Genomic DNA, 20,923 nt, shown 5'->3' with positions numbered 1-20,923 from the left:
GTACCGAAAAGGCCTCCCCGAAGAAGGAAAGGAAATGTCAACTCTGTCTCTTGAGTCTTTTCCATTTAGTGGACTTGTTCGGGACAAAAAATGATGATAAGAATCAGACAGCTAAATCTAGCACTTTCCTTCTTTTTTTGAACAGAGTGTGCAGAACGATTCTCAAGCAATTGCTGAAGTTCTCAACCAGCTGAAAGATATGCTAGCTAACTTCAGAGGTTCAGAAAAATACTGCTATTTACAGAATGAGGTATTTGGACTGTTCCAGAAACTGGAAAACATCAATGGTGTTACAGATGGCTACTTAAACAGGTAAACGCGACTGACCTCGACCACAGACATTTTGCTGTTCTCAGGCTTCATTTTGTCAGACTTCCTTTGCTTTCTATGCTTTTTTTTTTTTTTTTTAGATTTTTTTGTTGTTGTTCATTTGAAACACAGAGATACAGAGAGAGAGAGAGAGAGGGAGAGAGCATGAGCAGGGAGAGAGGCAGAGGGAGAGGGAGAAGCAGGCTCCCCGCCGAGCAGGAAGCCCGATGCGGGACTCGATCCCGGGACTCCAGGATCATGACCTGAGCCGAAGGCAGACGCTTAACCATCTGAGCCACCCAGGCGCCCCGCTTTCTATGCTTGACTCACTGCGGCCTTGTCTTCCAGTTTCTCGACTCACTACAGGCTTACTTACACTCTTCTGTGCTTCTGAGAGAGGGTTGTCTAGCCTCGGTGTTCATTCCACTGTGGTGAAATCTAATGCATCTTACAGCTAAGGTATATCTGTAAGAGCCAGGACTTCGAAATCTTCAGTGAATGCACAAGGGCTGTCTGAATCATGGTGCAGGGGCAGAGGGAGGGAGTTTATTCCTCCTGCAGCTTGTAAAATAGGCAAAATGAATTTTTATCAGCTTTAACATTCTTTCATTAAAAGTGGCCAGAGCCAAACCTTCAAAGGCTAATTACATCACCAACAATATTCTTGGCCTCCTTGGCTCTTTACAGCTTATGCACAGTGAGAGCTCTACTCCAGGCCATCCTGCAGACAGAAGACATGTTAAAGGTGTACGAAGCCAGACTCACCGAAGAGGAAACCGTGAGCCTGGATCTGGATAAGGTGGAAGCTTACCGCTGTGGGCTGAAGGTAACCGAAGTTACATCCCGTTATCACAGTGCCCTGGGTTATGGGAAATAATGCAGGACTGCTCAGTCCCCAATCCTGAGGCTTCACTAAGTTTTTATGAGTCTTGAGGATTCCTGGATTTCACTGGCCATACATGGTTGACGTCTGTCTTTATCTCTAGGACACTGTTTTCCAAAGTGTGCTAGCGGGAACTATGTGCCTAAGTAATTTGTGGTGAGATGAGTTTGGGGAATGCAGAGTTAAACATAATTAAACTGGTTCCTTTACTACAGGACTTCTCCTCTTCAAGAACGTTCATATGTGTTACAATTATTCAGGAACGGAATAGACTATGGTATTTAGCATTTCGCAAACAAATGAATTTCTCACACCGAATCTTTTATTAACGGGGTAGCATAAGGAACTAGATCATGGACATAAATACTGGAAAATGCAATCAGTAAATACATCTTCCTGGATTGATTGTCACTTAAAAATACAAGTATTCCAAGAGATTAATTTGTACTCTTTTCTTTCTCCTGTGACAGAAAATCAAAAATGACTTGAACTTGAAGAAGTCCTTCTTGGCCACCATGAAGACAGAGCTGCAGAAAGCCCAGCAGACCCACTCCCAGACCTCACAGCAGTATCCACTCTATGACCTGGACCTGGGCAAGTTCAGTGACAAAGTCACACAGCTGACAGACCGCTGGCAAAAAATAGATAAACAGATAGACTACAGGTGTGCCAACCTCTTTCGCTGCTTTCTTCCTATTTGGTTGTTCCAAGATAATGTCACTTGAAATAATCACTATAAAAGTAGTGGTTTGGTTTGGTGTCTAAGGTAGGCACAAGGGGCTCTCTATTCTTGGACTGCCTGGAGGTAGCTTTGTTGGCAGTGGGAAGTAGCTAAATCACAATAGACCAGCTTGAATCAACCCATATCAGGTGCTCTCCAGGCTCTTAGGAAAAAGCGGAAGCCATTGCTCAGTCTCTTTTGGGCCCTATAAACTCTTGTTAGGACTGTTGGAAGGAGTAGATGCTTTGAATGAGTGTTCTTCTGAAATGTAAGAAAATTACATCTTATACAAAAGAAATGCCTTATTCCAAATGAAGGTTTAAAAGTATCCTGAATTTTGATGTAGTTCCTTTTAGTAACTCCTTTTTTTTTTTTCTTAAAGATTTTATTTATTTATTTGAGAGAGAGAATGAGAGAGAGTGCACATGAGAGAGGGGAGGGTCAGAGGGAGAAGCACACTCCCCGCCGAGCAGGGAGCCCGATGCGGGACTCGATCCCGGGACTCCAGGATCATGACCTGAGCCGAAGGCAGTTGCTTAACCAACTGAGCCACCCAGGCGCCCTAGTAACTCCTTTTTTGAAAACATCTTTATTGATCAAAACGAACCAAACAAACGTCTTTATTGGTAACTAATTCACGTGTCATACAATTCACCCATTGGAAGTATACAGTCCAGTGGATTTTAGTGTATCAGAAAGGTGTAACCATCACCACAATCGACATCGACAACATTTTCTTTACCCTACAAAAAAAGCCCTGTTCCCATTACCAGTCACTCCCCATTACCTCCCAACCCTCTGGGTCCCAAGCAACCGCCTGTCTTCCCTCTGTCTCTGTAGATTTGCCTATTCTGGACATTTCATATGAATGGAATCAGACAGTGTGTGGTCCTTTGTGACTGTTTTTCCCACTAAGCATAATGTTTTCAAGGTTACTCCCTAGTGTAGCATGTATCAGTCCTTCATTCCTTTTTATGATTGAATCATATTCTACCATATGGCTATACCACATTTTATTTATTCCTTCATCCGTTGATGATTTTTTGGCTATCATGAAAGATATCCCTAGGAACATTCATGTAGAACTTTTTGTATGGGTGCGTGTTTTCAGGTCTCTTGAGCATGCAGCAGGTAGAATTACTGGGTGATACTGTGTGATGTCACGTGATAACTCTGTTAAATGCTTTCGGGAACAGTGGCACTGCTTTAACAATTTTATCCTGTTTTCTCCAGACTGTGGGACTTGGAGAAACAAATTAAGCAACTGAGGAATTATCGTGATAACTATCAGGCTTTCTGCAAGTGGCTCTATGATGCCAAACGCCGCCAGGATTCCTTAGAATCCATGAAGTTTGGTGACTCCAACACAGTCATGCGATTTTTGAATGAGCAGAAGGTACAAGCCAATTGGTCATTCCCTTAGATAACGCTAGGTGTGAGCTGTATTTTCCTCTGGTTTTCATAGCAGTACCTAGGTTCGAAACAATATTTAATATTACTAGTTCATTTTGTGAATGCTTGCAGAAGGCCTGGAGGAAAAAAAAAACAATTGAGATACTTACAAAGAAATCAATTATGAACTAGAAATAATGTAATATTGTAGCAAAGTATCTTTATAAATTGAAGTGTTAGGATCAGAAAAGAGCACAGATTAGAAAGTTTCCTCTTAGAGAAAAAAAGTTGAAGATTTCGTGCTTCTCTTTTCTGAGGAGAAAACATGCTCATCTCCTAAGGTTTAACTGTGAGGTCATTGAATGGAGAAATAAACTGAGGAAAAACAGTTGTTCGACAGTGAAATAACATTTATGTAAAATTATTTATACACTTTGATGTTTATAAATACTTTATTTTTTATATAGAACTTGCACAATGAAATATGTGGCAAACGAGACAAATCAGAAGAAGTTCAAAAAATTGCCGAACTTTGTGCAAATTCGATTAAGGTATGTTAGCTTCGACAAAGAATGTTGGTATTTCTTTTTTTTTTTTTAGATTTTATTTATTTATTCGACAGAGAGAGTGAGAGAGCACAAGCAGAGGGAGCAGTAGAGGGAGAGGAAGAAGCAGGCTTCCCACTGAGCAGGGAGCCTGACACGGGGCTTGATCCCAGGACCCTGAGATCATGACCTGAGCCGAAGGCAGACACTTAACCATCTGAGCCACCCAGGCGCCCTGAATGTTGGCATTTCATCAAGAATAAATATTAACTGTGCTCCCTTCAGCCGCACATGTACTGAAATTGGAATGATACAGAGAATATTAGCATGGCTCTTGCACAAGGATGACATGCAAATTTGTGAAGTGTTCCAGATTTTAAAAATCTCTATTATTAACTGCATTATTTTCTGATTTACTTTAAAGAGCACACACCTCTTTTTTTAAATTTTAAAGATTTTTTTTTTTTATTTTTTTAGAGAGAGAGAGTGCACGTGCATGCACGTGCGTGAGCAGGGGGAAGGGCAGAGGGAGAGGGAGAAAGAGAATCCTGAGTAGACTCCAGACTGAGCACAGAGCCTGATGTGGGGCTCGACCTCATAACCTGAGCCAAAATCAAGAGTCAAATGTTTAACCGACTGAGCCACCCAGGTGCCCCAAAGACTATAAACTTCTTGAGGATAGCAATTATGGCTTTATGTATTCTTTCCTGAACAGACTGTAGAAAGTTTGTCATCCATTAACCTGAATTCATTGCACATTGGCAGTATCTACAGGAATGAGCTGGTCTTCATTCTTTACACTGGTAGTATGTGCAAAAATCTTCATTTGGTATATAAAGATGTACTACTTGGTTTAATAATGTAATATATTAGCTGCTTGGACACCATCAGTACATGACAACCTTTGGGGTTGGTCATTAGAAATACAGCTTGATGATTTATTTAAAACCGTGGAATTGTAGCTGTCAGTGACTCTTTTAAGCCCGTTAGGTAGGTTTATCTTAAACTTTTTTATTCGGCAGGATTATGAACTCCAGCTTGCATCATACACCTCAGGCCTGGAGACTCTCCTGAACATACCTATCAAGAGAACCATGGTGCAGTCTCCCTCTGGGGTGATTCTGCAAGAGGTAACTATGTCATTACATGTTTCTTAGTTGCCCCTCCTGCATCTTCTCTTTTCCCTGTCCCCTTCCTGTCTTCCCTGCAGACCCTGAATGCACCCTTTGTTACAGGGTACCTACTCAAAACAGGTTTAATAGCAGGTTATGCTCCCTTAGCGTGAGCCATCAATACCCGATGCATTTTAGGAAATGGTCAGTGGAAGTCTCTATCTAGTGTTTCTATGCTAGAATCTTTGCAGAAACTGGGCTTAAAGTCTAGGTTTAATGAGGGAGGCTTTTAACAAGTGGAAAGTGTCTAGTAGATTTTTAAAAGACAGCTTCTTCCCAAAGATGTCAGAGAACATCACCTGTCGGATGGCTTAGGAGAAACATCCTAGAGTCATGAGGTTGGAATACAATGTTATCAGCCCTTTGCTTTGTTGTACTTCTAGATTTTGGAATAAGCACACATGAATGAAGGGAGTTCACTCTTTAAATTATCTTTTCAATTTTAAATTATAATTTCTTTCACTCCTTCTTTTGCAAGGCTGCTGATATGCATGCTCGGTACATAGAACTACTTACAAGGTCTGGAGACTATTATAGATTCTTAAGTGAGATGCTGAAGAGTTTGGAAGATCTGAAGGTAATTTATTTACTTTATTTCCTTGGAGGATCAGAAAATAAAATGGAATAGAACCTTATTATTGTTATTGCCTTGTTATAACCTGGATTTGGACATACTCACTGGTATATAGTTTGTTCATAAGTCAGGTGTTAGTTCTGTGATCCAGGACACTGCTCTGAATGGAGTTAGGTAATATTTACAAAATTCTAGCTACTTTACCTTACAAAAAAACCCCAGTAATTTCCTTTATCGTTTGGTCAAGTGATTTGCTTTATTTGTTTGTGTGTGTGTTAAATTAAGGAAGAGAACATCCTGGACTGGCTGGATTTGGATTGTTTTATGTTGAATAATTGTTTCATTTACTCCTCATTTCTAATACACGCATTGAGTTTATATGAAAACCTTCTACCTTGAAATAAAGGAAACATAATTCATGAAATCTCAAGCTTTTGATCTTGGAAGAAATTGCCTCATTCACAGACGAGGCAAGGGAAACTCAAAGGTGTTCTATCATTTGCTAAGATCGTACAGATAGTTGATGGAAGAATTGTGACGAGAACACAGATAGCATGCGTTCTTGTCTAGTAGCTTTCCCCTCATATCACTCTATATGTGTGCTTCTGCGTGTGTGTGTGTGTGTGGTGTGTGCACGCACGTATGCGGGCGTGTAAAGAGAAATGAGACCACGTGATGGGCTTACAATGTGAAATGTTTTTCTTTCAACCTAATTTCTGCTTTTGCTTCCCCAGCTGAAAAATACCAAGATTGAAGTTTTGGAAGAGGAGCTCAGACTGGCCCGGGATGCCAATTCTGAAAACTGCAACAAGAACAAATTCCTGGATCAGAACCTGCAGAAATACCAGGCAGAATGTTCCCAGTTCAAAGCCAAGCTCGTGAGCCTGGAGGAGCTCAAGAGGCAGGCGGAGCTGGATGGGAAGTCAGCGAAGCAAAACCTGGACAAGTGCTATGGCCAAATAAAAGAACTCAACGAGAAGATCACCCGGCTGACTTACGAGATCGAAGACGAGAAGCGGAGGAGGAAGGCCGTGGAAGACAGATTTGACCAACAGAAGAGTGACTATGACCAGCTGCAGAAGGCCAGGCAGTGTGAGAAGGAGAGCCTTGGCTGGCAGAAAATGGAGTCTGAGAAGGCCATCAAGGAGAAGGAGTACGAGATAGAAAGGTTGAGGGTTCTTCTGCAGGAGGAGGGCGCCCGGAAGAGAGAATATGAAAATGAGCTGGCAAAGGTAAGAAACCACTATAATGAGGAGATGAGTAATTTAAGGAACAAGTATGAAACAGAGATTAACATTACGAAGACCACCATCAAGGAGATATCCATGCAGAAAGAGGATGATTCCAAAAATCTGAGAAACCAGCTTGACCGCCTCTCGAGGGAAAATCGAGACCTGAAGGATGAAATCGTCAGGCTCAATGACAGCATCCTGCAGACCACCGAGCAGCGGCGGCGGGCCGAGGAGGATGCCCTGCAGCAGAAGGCCTGTGGCTCAGAGATGCTGCAAAAGAAGCAACATCTGGAGATCGAGCTGAAGCAGGTCATCCAGCAGCGCTCCGAGGACAACGCAAGACACAAGCAGTCCCTGGAGGAGGCTGCAAAGACCATTCAGGACAAAAACAAGGAGCTAGAGAGACTCAAAGCTGAGTTTCAGGAGGAGGCCAAGCGCCGCTGGGAATATGAGAATGAACTGGCTAAGGTAAGAAACAATTATGATGAGGAAATCATTAGCTTAAAGAACCAGTTCGAGACGGAGATCAACGTCACCAAGACAACCATCCACCAGCTCACCATGCAGAAGGAAGAGGACACCAGTGGCTACCGAGCCCAGATCGACAACCTCACCAGGGAAAACCGGAGCCTGTGTGAGGAAGTAAAGCGGCTAAAGAACACGTTGGCCCAGACCACGGAGACTCTCAGGAGGGTGGAGGAAAACGCCCAGCAGCAGAAGGCCACCAGCACCGAGGTGTCACAGAGGAAACAGCAGCTGGAGATCGAGCTGAGGCAGGTCACTCAGATGCGCACCGAGGAGAGCGTGCGATACAAGCAGTCGTTGGATGACGCTGCCAAGACGATCCAGGACAAAAACAAGGAGATAGAAAGGTTAAAGCAACTGATAGAGACGGAAACCAGCGCACGGAAGTGCCTGGAAGAGGAGAACGTGAAGTTGCAAAGGGCCCAGTATGAGCTGCAGAAAGCGAACAGCAGTGCAACCGAGACGATCGGCAAGCTGAAGGTTCAGGAGCAAGAGCTCACGCGCCTGAGGCTCGACTACGAGAGGGTCTCCCAGGAGAGGACCGTGAGGGACCAGGACATTGCGCGGTTCCAGAGCTCTCTGAAGGACCTGCAGCTGCAGAAGCAGAAGGTGGACGAGGAGCTGAGCCGGCTGAGGAGGGCCGCCTCAGAAGACTCATCGAAAAGGAAGAAGCTGGAGGATGAGCTGGAGGGCATGAGGAGGTCTCTGAAGGAGCAGGCGATAAAAATCACCAGCCTGACCCAGCAGCTGGAGCAGGCGTCCATCGTCAAGAAACGCAGTGAGGATGACCTTCGGCAGCAGAGGGAAGTGCTGGACAGCCACCTGAGGGACAAGCAGAGGACCCAGGAGGAGCTCAGAAGGCTCTCCTCTGAGGTTGAGGCCCTGAGGCGGCAGTTGCTTCAGGAGCAGGAAAGTGTCAAACAAGCTCACCTGAGGAACGAGCATTTCCAGAAGGCGATAGAGGATAAGAGCAGAAGCTTGAATGAAAGCAAAATCGAAATCGAGAGGCTGCAGTGTCTCACAGAGAACCTGACCAAGGAGCACTTGATGCTGGAGGAAGAGCTTCGGAACCTGAGGCTGGAGTACGACGACCTCAGGAGGAGCCGGAGTGAGGCGGATAGTGACAAAAACACGACCATCTCTGAACTCAGGAGCCAGCTGCAGATCAGCAACAACCGGACCATGGAACTGCAGGGGCTGATTAATGATTTACAGAGAGAGAGGGAAAATTTGAGACAGGAAATTGAGAAATTCCAAAAGCAGGCATTAGAGGTATTCACAAATATTTGATCACAGCTTCACTGTCTTTGAAATTATTCACTCCACTTTCATCTCATCTCGGCTGTGCTCTGCTCCTGGGATTGGCTGCTCGCAGACACTCTGCTTTTTCTGTTTATTGCTGTACTGCTATCTGTCGTAACCCAGGCCACTGCTTTAAAGTGATCTCAGTGCTGTTTGCCCTTCTGTTCTCTCCCTGCGTCGATGCCAGTCTATGTGGAACCTCTGTCTGGCCAGGCTTTTCGAACATCAGCAGGGGTACAACAGCTCAGAGTTTGTCTTCTGAATGTTCCACTCTATTTTCTAGAAGATAGCTCTTGCATAGTGAGTTCTGACCTGCACTTTTCACGGAAATTTTTCTAAATAAAAGCCTTATTAAAGGGGTTTTCTATGCAATTTTAAAATCACTTTTTCTTTCTTGCTTACATGATTTTTCTGCATGCATTATTCTATTCTCTTTTGATCATGACCCTCATATGTTTCTTTTTGTTTGCCTTTTCTTCTTTTAACCCCTAATTTAAAAATGCCTTCTTGAAGTTCTAATACATTTGACTTCTGTAGACAATATTTGTGTGGGGCTGGGTATGGGGTGCGTATATGTCCACAGATTTATTTTGCTTTATTAAACATGTTAGTATAGTTGTAACAGGTGGTATGTAGGTGTAGCAGGGGGACAAAACTCCCCATCTTTTTTCGAACCATAATTCCTGTTAAGAACAAGAGAGGTCTACAACTTCTCCTAGTTCCTTCTAAAAAAAAAAAAAAAAAATAGTAAGTATGAAGCCATTTATCAAAGTGGCAACCTATATCTACGGAATTTTTTTTCATGAATTTATAAGATAAAATAGCAGCATAGCAAAGGAACACAGAGGAACACAGGCAAATAAGTTTTTTTTTTTAATGTAGGAGAAGAGATTGAATTATGATCGCCATATGATACAATCAAAACATTATTTCTTCCCATTTCTTTCTTTTTAAATTCCAGGCATCTAACAGGATTCAGGAATCAAAGAACCAGTGCACTCAGGTGGTGCAGGAAAGAGAGAGCCTTCTGGTGAAGATCAAAGTTCTGGAGCAGGACAAGAGCAGGCTGCAGAGGCTGGAGGACGAGCTCACTCGCCTGAAGACAACGCTGGAGGCGGAAAGCAGGCTGAAACAACGCCTGGAGTGTGAGAAACAGCAAATCCAGAATGACCTCAATCAGTGGAAAACCCAGTATTCCCGCAAGGAAGAGACCATTAGGAAGATCGAGTCGGAAAGAGAAAAGAGCGAGAGAGAGAAGAACAGCTTCAGGAGCGAGATCGAGAGACTGCAGGCAGAGATCAAGAGGATCGAGGAGCGGTACAGGCGCAAACTGGAGGATTCCACCCGGGAGACGCAGTCGCAGTTGGAAACAGAGCGCTCCCGCCTTCAGAGGGAAATCGACAAGCTCAAGCAGCGCCCCTACGGGTCCCATCGGGAGACCCAGACTGAGTGCGAGTGGACCGTTGACTCCTCCAAGCTGGTGTTCGATGGACTGAGGAAGAAGGTGACGGCCATGCAGCTCTACGAGTGCCAGCTGATTGACAAAACAACCTTGGACAAACTGTTGAAGGGGAAAAAGTCAGTGGAAGAAGTTGCCTCTGAAATCCAGCCTTTCCTTCGGGGTGCAGGAGCTATTGCTGGGGCATCTGCTTCCCCCAAGGAGAAGTACTCTCTGGTGGAGGCCAAGAGAAAGAAACTAATCACCCCAGAATCCACAGTCATGCTCCTGGAGGCCCAGGCAGCTACAGGCGGTATAATCGACCCCCACAGGAATGAGAAGCTGACTGTGGACAATGCTATCGCTCGGGACCTCATTGACTTCGATGACCGTCAGCAGATATACACTGCAGAGAAAGCTGTCACTGGTTTTGACGATCCGTTTTCGGGCAAGACGGTCTCGGTTTCGGAAGCCATCAAGAAAAATCTGATCGACAGAGAAACTGGAATGCGCCTGCTGGAGGCCCAGATTGCATCAGGGGGTGTGGTGGACCCCGTGAATAGCGTCTTTTTGCCAAAAGATGTAGCGTTGGCCCATGGGCTGATTGACAGAGATTTGTATCGGTCCCTGAATGATCCCCGAGATAGTCAGAAAAACTTTGTGGATCCAGTCACCAAAAAGAAAGTCAGTTACATGCAACTGAGGGAACGGTGCAGAATCGAACCACACACTGGTCTGCTCTTGCTGTCGGTGCAGAAGAGAAGTATGTCCTTCCAAGGAATCAGACAACAGGTGACCGTTTCTGAGCTGGTAGATTCTGGTATATTGAGACCATCCACTGTAAATGAACTGGAATCAGGTCAGATTTCTTATGACGAGGTTGGCGAGAGAATTAAAGACTTCCTTCAGGGTTCAAGTTGCATAGCAGGCATATACAATGAGACCACGAAGCAGAAGCTTGGCATTTATGAGGCCATGAAAATAGGCTTGGTCCGACCTGGTACTGCTCTGGAGTTGCTGGAAGCCCAAGCAGCCACTGGCTTTATAGTGGATCCTGTTAGCAACTTGAGGTTACCGGTGGAGGAAGCCTACAAAAGAGGCCTGGTGGGCATTGAGTTCAAAGAGAAGCTCCTGTCTGCAGAACGAGCGGTCACCGGGTATAATGATCCTGAAACAGGAAACATCATCTCTTTGTTCCAAGCCATGAACAAGGAACTCATTGAAAAGGGCCATGGCATTCGTTTATTGGAAGCACAGATCGCGACGGGCGGGATCATCGACCCGAAGGAGAGCCATCGTTTGCCAGTTGACATGGCCTACAAGAGGGGCTACTTTAATGAGGAGCTCAGTGAGATTCTCTCAGATCCGAGTGACGATACGAAAGGATTTTTTGACCCCAACACAGAAGAAAATCTTACCTATCTGCAACTAAAAGAAAGATGTATCAAAGATGAGGAGACCGGGCTCTGTCTTCTGCCCCTGAAAGAAAAGAAGAAGGAGGTGCAGACATCACAAAAGAATACTCTCAGGAAGCGTAGAGTGGTCATCGTTGACCCAGAAACCAACAAGGAGATGTCTGTTCAGGAGGCCTACAAGAAGGGCCTGATAGATTATGAAACCTTCAGAGAACTGTGTGAGCAGGAGTGTGAGTGGGAAGAAATAACCATCACTGGGTCCGATGGCTCCACCAGGGTGGTCCTGGTAGATAGGAAGACGGGCAGTCAGTATGATATTCAAGACGCTGTTGACAAGGGCCTCATTGACGGGAAGTTCTTTGATCAGTACCGATCCGGCAGCCTCAGCCTCACTCAGTTTGCTGATATGATCTCCTCGAAAAACGGTGTTGGCGGCAACAGCAGTGGTATGGGGGGCGCTGTCAGCGATGATGTGTTTAACAACTCACGACACGAGTCAGTAAGTAAGACTTCCACCATCTCCAGTGTCAGGAACATAACCATCAGGAGCAGCTCTCTGTCCGACCCCCTGGAAGAATCGAGCCCCATTGCAGCCATCTTTGACACAGAAAACCTAGAGAAGATCTCCATTACGGAAGGAATAGAGCGGGGCATTGTTGATAGCATCACTGGTCAGAGGCTTCTGGAGGCTCAGGCCTGCACGGGCGGCATCATCCACCCAACCAGAGGTCAGAAGCTGTCACTTCAGGACGCAGTCTCCCAGGGCCTGATTGACCAAGATATGGCCACCAGGCTGAAGCCCGCCCAGAAAGCCTTCATTGGCTTTGAAGGCGTGAAGGGAAAGAAGAAGATGTCAGCAGCAGAGGCAGTAAAAGAAAAATGGCTCCCCTACGAGGCAGGTCAGCGCTTCCTGGAGTTCCAGTACCTCACCGGAGGCCTTGTGGACCCAGAAGTGCATGGGAGGATAAGCACGGAAGAAGCCATCAGGAAGGGGTTCATCGACGGCAGAGCGGCTCAGAGGCTGCAAGACACCAGCAGCTATGCCAAAATCCTGACCTGCCCCAAAACCAAATTAAAAATATCCTATAAGGATGCCATGAATCGCTCCATGGTGGAAGATATCACCGGCCTTCGCCTTCTGGAGGCCGCCTCTGTTTCATCTAAGGGCTTGCCTAGCCCTTATAACATGTCTTCTGCCCCAGGCTCCCGTTCAGGATCCCGCTCCGGCTCTCGCTCTGGTTCCCGCAGTGGGTCCCGGAGAGGAAGCTTTGATGCAACGGGGAATTCTTCCTACTCTTACACCTACTCCTTTAGCAGTAGCTCTATTGGGCACTAGTAGTCAGTTAGTTGCTATTTCCTTGGCTTCATTTATGTGAATTTTCACTTTACTAAATACTTTACTAAAAGAAAATCTAGTGCTTGCAGTATAGTGACAGAGCTTTCTATGATTAAGAAGACATAACCTTGGTTGAAATCAAATAGTAAAGGCTGTTCTGGCTTTTTATCTTCTTAGCTCACCCAAAGTACATAACACGCTGGATGTAGTGTGTATGAAGTGACAATCAGTTGTAAGGATAGCACAAATTGAATCTAGAGTCTGTTCCTTCTGTGTTTAGATTTTTGATCGATTCGTGTACTTCTTTTGGCCTATAATACAGATTTCTGTTCTTGGAGATGAAATTAAGCTGCTCATGGACACTTTAGTCATCATTCTGTTTCTCATCTAAATATTTCCATTTTCTGTATTAGGAGAAAATTCTCTCTCCCATTCTCCCTAGAATAGTCCACCCCAAACCCAAACATTTTGGAACGAGTCTCCTTTAGTTTTAGATTGTGGATTATGTAACCTATATACTCTTACATGCACCTGTTTGGTTTGGCATTAATTTGACTATATGTGAGTGATAGCAGCAATCTTTGCTTCTCTTTGCTCAAAGTTTTCTGTTTATTTTGCTTGTCATTTACTATGTACTTTAAAAAGGTGTCTTTATGAAGTTTGCTATTCTGGCAATAAACTTTTCGACTTTTGAAGCTTTTGCGTTTTGATTTCATATGTTTATACACACAAGGTAGTTATCAGCATCTTTCTGTTAATTGTACGATATGTCTAAAACCTCCTGTTTACTAAGTCCCTATTAAGACTATTAAAAAAAAAAAACCAGTTTATTCCCGAATTCTTGCTAGACGTTGGTCTTTTGTAGTTTCTCCAACATTTCTCAAGTGCCTATTGTATGCAGAGTCCTTGGAAAGAAGCCTGTGTCCAGGCCACAGGTCAATACCCAGTTCTTGTTTATTCTGGACAATAAGTTCTAAGGAGCATGGGCAAAAGTCACCACAATACCATTAGAAAAATGGGAAGTGGGTCAGATTCCATTCGGGTAGTCTCCAAATACGTGGGGTTTCATTTTGTCCCCTAAGAGGAAAGAATTGTCCTTGAACCTATAAAAACGAGTCCTGAAGAATTCTTGGCTCTCTGTTGAAGGACAATGAGATCTAAGCCTATTCTTTGTATCAAAGAGAAACTTTTGAAATTCAGACATTTGTCATTAAATCAACATGACCTTACTGAATACTTACTATGTCTAGTATTAGGCTAGGTATTATGAGGATTCAACAGAATTTACAAGCCCCCTGACTTCAAGACATTTGCAGCCTGGGTGGGGACAAGAGATACATATAAAGCAATCAGAGGGACAACTTTCATATGTCAGCAATATCTATTAATATACTCAAACATTTTATAGCATAGATTAGAAGATAGGCAAACAAATGAGATGCTAATTGTGAAGAACAAAAAAGATCATATGTAAGATAATACTTAAATTGTTGGGGCCTTTTGGGACTTTGGGTGAAAATAGCATTCATTTCTTCCTTGTCTTACCTCCTTTTCTTCTCCTTGCTCCCCTCCCAAGCTGGAGGACTTGTAATTAACTTCATTCACTAAGTATTGAGTTCTGTGTGCTACGCATTGTTCCAGAAGCTATGAATCCCATGGTAGAAACACACGTACAAAAATAGCCCTTGTAATAGAAAAGGAAGAGAAAAATATGTGGTAAATGCTGTGTTGGGCAAAATGAAGGAAGATCTTCATGCTGGAGCTAGGAGACTGTTTTAGTCAGCTTGGGCTGCCATAACAAGATGCCACAGACTATGTGACTTAAATTCATTTTCTCATAGTTGCGGAGGCTAGAAGTCCAAGGTAAAAGTGTTCTTAGGTTGGCTGCTGGTAAAAGCTCTCTTTCTGGATGGTAGGCAGTAAAGGGTAGGGAAGGAGCTCTGGTATGTCTTCCTTGTCTTAGAAGGACTTTAATTTTGTCACGTTAGAGCCCCATCTTTATGACCTCATTTAACTTTAATTACCTCCTTATAGTCCTTATCTCTAAATATAGTCACATTGGGGGTTAGGGCTCCAATATATGAATTGGGGTGGGGGTGGGGATGACACACAATTCAGCCTATAATAGGGGCCTAATCTAGAATGCGTCAGAAGTTCTCTCTGGAAGAATGGTGATTAAACGGATTAATAAGGGGCACCTGGGTGGCTCAGTCGGTTAAGCATCTGCCTTCAGCTCAGGTCATGATCCCGGGGTCCAGGGATTGAGCCCCACATAAGGCTCCTTGCTCAGCAGGGAGCCTGCTTCTCCCTCTCCCACTCCCCCTGCTTGTGCACTCTCTCTTTCTCTGTCAATTAAATAAATCAAATCTTTAAAAAAAAAAAATAGGTTAGTAAGCATCAATGTAAAGCAGTTCTTCAGGTTGAAAGAGTATACCTTCAGGCTGTTGCCAAAGTTGTCATTAAGCTCTGAGGTGGGATAGGCTGTGTCCTGGAGAGAGGACATCCTTGACCTTGGCTAGTTTTTATTTGGTTCACCTACAGCGTGCCTCCACAGAAAAGTTATATATGTATGTATTTTTCGATGAAAATCATCATTTCACATCCACAAAGTCTCACATTTTCTAGACTGCTGCTGGGTTAACCATGTAAATGCAGATAAAAAGTAGGGATGTTGTGGGCAGAGTATAACTAAACCAGAACTCATCCCTTACCCCACAGCTGCTTGCAGCTATTGGCCTATTTCTGTATTTTGGGGGCACTATTTTTGTGCTTATTTATACTCATCACCTTTTTTTTTTTTTTTTGTGAGAGAATTGTACTATCTGCCCATGGAAATAGCTATTCACAAAAATTCCATCCACAGTTTCATCTGATAGAAACAAGCACAAAAGGAAGCAAAGACTTGGCATCAGGCTTGAAAAAAGTAAAAATAAATAATATAAGAGGGGTTGGGTTCTGGGAGTTAAAACCACTTGGGGAAATTAAAAGGGCTGATTCCAGCCCTTTTAATTGGATAGGAAAATGTACAAAGTAAGCTTGGGTTAATCAAGGAAGAGGAAGTACTCAAGGACTAATGGGACACATCATAGAGACACAAAGTGGTTTAAGTGGCTTCCACTGGTCAAATTTGGGACAATTGGAGCATCAAGGAGAATTATGATGGTAATGGAGTATGTAATAATGAATTTATTTTTTTAAGGTTTTTATTTATTTATCTGAGAGAGAGAGCATGAGCAGGGAGGAGGGGCAGAGGGAGAAGCAAACTCCCCGCTGAGCAGAGAGCCCGATGCAGGACTGGATCCCAGGACCCCAGGATCATGACCTGAGCCAAAGGCAGATGCTTAACTGACTGGGTCACCCAGGTGCTCTGTAATAATTAGTTTTAAAACCTTGTATCGGTAATAATTTTTAAAATCCCTTGATTCCATAGTGAACAACAAAATGAAGGTGTGCTAAGAAGGCCAGTTAACAAATATAGAAGCCATGACAGTATTAGAGAATCATCATTTATAACTCCTAACATAATGACAGGTTCACTGAAGGATTGTGTGAGTTTTTTGGGGAACAGGACATTCATATGGTCTCAAAGTATCATCCCACAGAGGGAAATGTCATACAGCGGAGTGATATAACCATCTACCTTTACCAAATGATCAAATTTAGCATTACTAATAGAAGGAGAATTTAAGATATGTGTTCTGTATGAGATGTAATAAAGAGTCACACACATCTCCTTGCAAAAATGCTTGAACAAAACCTAATCATAAGGGGAAAATCTGATAAATCTAGAAAGAGGAACATTCTACAAGACAACTGGCTGCAGCTCCCAACAAAATTCAGTGACTTAATTTGAAGACGGTGGGGAGACGTTCCAGGTTAAAAGAGACGATAGCCGATTACAGCTCATGGTTTGAAAAAAACTAATGAAATGGCTATGAAAGGAATTTGGGGGACAACTGGGGAAATTTGAATATAAACTGAACATTGGAAGATATTATGAAATTATGAATTCTCTTAGATTTGACCATGTATGGTAGTTATGTAGGACAATGTTCTTATTCTTAGGAGATGCATACAGGCATATTTGGGGGTTTAAGCAGCTGCAACTGACTTTCAAATAATTCTGCAAAAATAAGTATGTGGAGCTCTGTGTGTGTGTGTGTGTGGAGAGAGTGAGAGAAAGCAAACATGGGCAAATGTTAACAACTAATGAGCTGGAGGATGGTTATGCAAATGCTTGTTGTGCTACTCTTTAAACTCTTCTGTAGACATAAACCACTTTTTAAAAACAGTTCAGCTTTTTAATGAACATGTTTAAAGGCGTTTAGTCAAAAAGACCGAAGCCCACGTCACCATCAGACTCCTCGGATTCTTCTTTCTTTGCTTTCACGTTCTTCTCAGCAGCGGCAGCAGTGGTGGACCGGGCAGGACCTTGGCTGGTGCAGCGCGAGCCGCTGGGGCAGGTCCACCAGCCCCTACGTTGAGATGAGGCTCCCGATGCTAACACTGGCCGGGGCCTTTCCAAACAAGCCTGGCCAGAAAGGTTCAACATTTAATGAAGTCATTGATCTTCTCCTCCGTGACCGCCAGCACATCGTCGTGCAGCATGAGGGCCGAGGAGATGCAGGCGAGCTCCAAGGTGGAGGCCACGGTGCCGGCAAGTGCCCTGCGGGAGCTGCCGGAAACCGGCGCCAGCCCCCGTTTGCACACCTCATCCCAACGTGGCCTAGCTTCATCGGAAGGACAGAGCATCTTAGCGGCAGCTGACGAAAGGGCGATATAAACCATTTTTTAAAAAAGTTGTGGGGGCGGGAGGGAATGCAGTTCAGGGAAGCCCAGGCGCAAACGCACCGGGGAGCAGTTGCGCCAGCAGCGACTCCTGGAAGACACCCGGAACACCTCTCAAAATGACAGCTCCCGCCCTTCCCGGGCCTTTCCCTATAGGCGGTTCCAGTCACGTGGCGGCCTGGTCCCGCCCACAGCTCCCAGAGGCCCGCGCGCGGCGCCGCCAGTTCGGCTACTCCTTTCTGGCGGGTCGGGCGCGGCCATGGAGGGCGAGCCGCCCCCGGTGGAGGAACGGCGGCGGCTGCAGCAGGAGCTTAGCGGGTTCGTGGAGAGCTGCTGCCGGACGCTGGAGGAGGTGACGGCGTCCCTGGGCTGGAGCCTGGATCGGCTGGACCCCGGGGAGGAGGCGGCAGAGGTGAATGGGGGCTTGCGCGCCGGGTCCTTTTGGGGGCCCTCAGCCTGCGGTCTTCTGTGGCGGGGGAGGAATCCGCGTGGGAGCCCCCGCCCGTCTGCAGAGCCGTGGTGGGCGCCGGGGACCCGGCCTGGGGCGCCCTTGACGCCTGCGGGCCTCGGGTGGGGCGCGCGGGGGGCCTTCGGAGCGCTCGGCGCCCGCCGCTTGTGCGGCGCTCCTTCCGCGGAACTTCGGTTCGAGGAGAAGGTAAAACTGCGGTGGGTGAGGAGGGGTGGCAGGTCTGGGGTTTATCTAGAAAATAGGTGAATCGGCCTCAGAGTGCTGCTAGCAGACGTATTGCCCGTTTGCTTTGTCATCTGTCACATGGATACAGCAGTTGCACCAGATTCGGCGTCAAGAGAGCTTGGGAGTTCAGTTCTCCTTTTTCTGCCTTAAAATTCTACACCTCTGACGGGGACAGCATTGATTCTAGGATTATTAGAGAGTATCACTAAGAGATGGTGACAACTCTTTTGAACATTAGAATTGCTTTAAAAAAAATGTAGGTAGGGGCACCTGGGTGGCTCAGTCGTTAAGCGTCTGCCTTCGGCTCAGGTCGTGATCCCAGGGTCTTGGGATCGAGCCCCGCATCGGGCTCCCTGCTCAGTGGGAAGTCCGCTTCTCCCTCTCGCACTCCCCCTGCTTGAGTTCCCTCTCTAGCTGTCTTTCTCTCTGTCAAATAAATAAAATCTTTAAAAAAAAAAAAATGTAGGTAGGTGTATTAGAATGAACAATCCTGATTTTTTTGGTTTGTTCATTTGGGGGGATGGGAGGAAGAGAAGCGCTTCAGTGTGGGATAATTCATGATCTCTAATGCTCTTTCTGGGTTCATCACGCTGTAATAATTTCTCCCAGGTTTAAATTACATGCCTGATTCCCTGAAGACACCTAAGGCATGTTTGATTTATACACAAACAATTCACATTTATTGTGTTAAAGGCGTCGTGGAAATTTTAAAATTTGTTTAGAGCGGTGTTTGAAGCTGTGAATTCTATTGAGTGGGGCCTACCATGCCCTTAACACTGTTTACTCAGCATCATAATAACCTGAAATTTCTCGTATTAACACTTAAATGGCACTTTGCTTATGCCACTGACTATACCTTAGTTACCTCGTTTAATACTTACAAGTACCGAATGAGTACTGTTAGCCACATTTTATAAATGAGAGAACAAACCCAGAGAGGTGGTAATTTGCCCAAGGACACACTGCTCGTAAATAGCAATTGGGATTTTGAACCTAGGGATTCTGGCTCCTGAGAATCTCTGTGTTTAATTGCTATGCTGCCTCTCTAAAACTTCTTTGTAAAATTCCAAAATTATGACAAATAGCTGTGAGTGTACATCAAAATGTTACAGAACCAACGTCTGATATTCAAGAGAGTGACTAGTTTCAAAATCCTGGTACGTGACATCCATCATTCCTGGAATAGGTGCAGTCCACATAGTTAACGAAGCCTCGCTTTTCTGCTAGAGTGTTTTAATACTGAAGTTTAGTGAACAGCAGTCACAGGTTCTAACACAGAGTTTGCCGTCTGGTTGTAGTTGAGGGGAAATCCAGAGAAATCAGCCTACATTATAATGTGATAAAGTCTGTGAAGGGTGGAATAGCTGTTTATTATAGGCTCTGGTAGGACAGTAGAGGTTTCCTGGATAAAGTGAATTCTAAGCTGGTAACAGTGGCTGAATTAGCTAGGTGAAGCATCAGCGGTAGGGGAAGTCCATACAAAAGGGTGTGACCAGATCAGGAAACCTAAGGTGGTTAAGGATAGATAGCCAAGCATAGGCTGTAGAGAAGAAGGGGACTGATGGTGGGAAGGATCCAGATCTTAAAGGTCCTTGTGTCAGCCGTATTAAAGAATCTGGATTTTTTTGTTGTTGTTTTTAAATGAGGGCAATGGGGAAGCATGGAAGTACTTTAAGCCAGACTATATCATCCTATTTGCCTTTTAATAAACTAGTAATTGATTACATTTGAACACTTGCTATGTACCAGGCCCTGTTTGAATTGCTTTATGTGTATAAACTCATGTATAATTTATTTAATCTTCACAATAGCTCTGTGAGAAAAGTCCTATTATACCCATTTTATAGATGAGGAAACTGAGGCAAAGAAAGGTAAAATACCTTGACCAAGTTCATATAGTAAGTGGCAGACCTGGGATTCAGAGTAGCCACAGAGTAGCGAATGGGAAGGACAACAGGTCTGGAAGCAGAGCAGTTAGGCAATGGCTGTTGTAATCCAGGAGAACGATGCTGATGTCCCGAAGTGGGGAAGTAACAGTGAGGATGGATTATGTGGAGGGATTTCAGAGTTACTTAGGAGTAAAAAGGACTGGGTAATTGATTAGATGTCAATGACGAGGAAGAAGAGGTGATTTTCTGCGTGAGGAAATGGGACCTTTTATTGAAACTGGGAGACATAAGAGGAACATGTTTGGGGTCAGGTGACCATGAATATAATGAATTTATTTTTGTTATATTGAATTGTTAGGGTTTTTTTGTATAAGATACTCAAAAGAGAACAAGGTCTAAAGATCTAAATTTGGGGAGCCTTTTCTCTATAGTGAAAATTAAAGCCATGAGATTTTCCAGTCAGTGTATATCAAATGGCAAAAGGTCACTGGTTTGACTTATGTGAAGCATCAACATTTAAAGGGGTACAGGTAGAACAAGGAAGACATCTTGAGAGAAGACCAAGTAGAAGAACTAGAGAGGTAGAACATGAAGACTGTATCCGGATGACAGAAATGGACAATTGGATTGTGACCTTTGAAGAGTTCAAATGTTTTAAAGAGTCTGACATGTGTTTTGACACATTTTCTTTTCTTTTTTTTTTTTTTT

At 44.4% G+C, this 20,923-nt stretch overlaps 2 protein-coding genes, 1 non-coding gene and 1 pseudogene across 6 annotated transcripts in view; 3 read left to right on the top strand and 1 right to left on the bottom strand.

Moving 5' to 3' along the window:
* DSP (desmoplakin) overlaps positions 1-13,539 on the top strand; it is a 46,325-nt gene extending 32,786 nt beyond the window's left edge. Inside the window, exons 16-24 of one of the 2 annotated variants that reach the window (XM_081827709.1) lie at positions 146-312; positions 997-1,135; positions 1,663-1,856; positions 3,147-3,309; positions 3,773-3,856; positions 4,873-4,980; positions 5,501-5,599; positions 6,331-8,625; positions 9,617-13,539. In XM_081827709.1, coding sequence (XP_081683835.1) covers positions 146-312; positions 997-1,135; positions 1,663-1,856; positions 3,147-3,309; positions 3,773-3,856; positions 4,873-4,980; positions 5,501-5,599; positions 6,331-8,625; positions 9,617-12,844 — 6,477 coding nt within the window. In that variant the 3' untranslated portion in view covers positions 12,845-13,539. The remainder of the gene's footprint in view (positions 1-145; positions 313-996; positions 1,136-1,662; positions 1,857-3,146; positions 3,310-3,772; positions 3,857-4,872; positions 4,981-5,500; positions 5,600-6,330; positions 8,626-9,616) is intronic. The other variant, XM_081827710.1, reaches the window with a different exon arrangement.
* LOC115944283 (U6 spliceosomal RNA) lies at positions 4,123-4,229 on the top strand. Its single transcript, XR_004078852.1, has one exon. It is a non-coding gene; the product is annotated as a U6 spliceosomal RNA (small nuclear RNA).
* Positions 13,540-16,780: 3,241 nt separating the features above from the next.
* Positions 16,781-17,796, bottom strand: LOC102726627 (large ribosomal subunit protein P1 pseudogene; annotated as a pseudogene).
* A 49-nt stretch (positions 17,797-17,845) lies between these two features.
* The window catches only part of SNRNP48 (small nuclear ribonucleoprotein U11/U12 subunit 48), a 51,557-nt gene continuing 48,479 nt past the window's right edge, over positions 17,846-20,923 (top strand). For all 3 annotated transcript variants that reach the window (XM_081827706.1, XM_081827707.1, XM_081827705.1), the window contains exon 1: positions 17,846-18,044. In XM_081827706.1, coding sequence (XP_081683832.1) covers positions 17,892-18,044 — 153 coding nt within the window. In that variant the 5' untranslated portion in view covers positions 17,846-17,891. The remainder of the gene's footprint in view (positions 18,045-20,923) is intronic.

This window comes from Leptonychotes weddellii, chromosome 8 (assembly GCF_054177405.1).
Source record: "Leptonychotes weddellii isolate Sample4059 chromosome 8, ASM5417740v2, whole genome shotgun sequence".
Taxonomy (NCBI): domain Eukaryota; kingdom Metazoa; phylum Chordata; class Mammalia; order Carnivora; family Phocidae; genus Leptonychotes; species Leptonychotes weddellii.
This window is presented reverse-complemented; position numbering and strand designations above follow the sequence as displayed.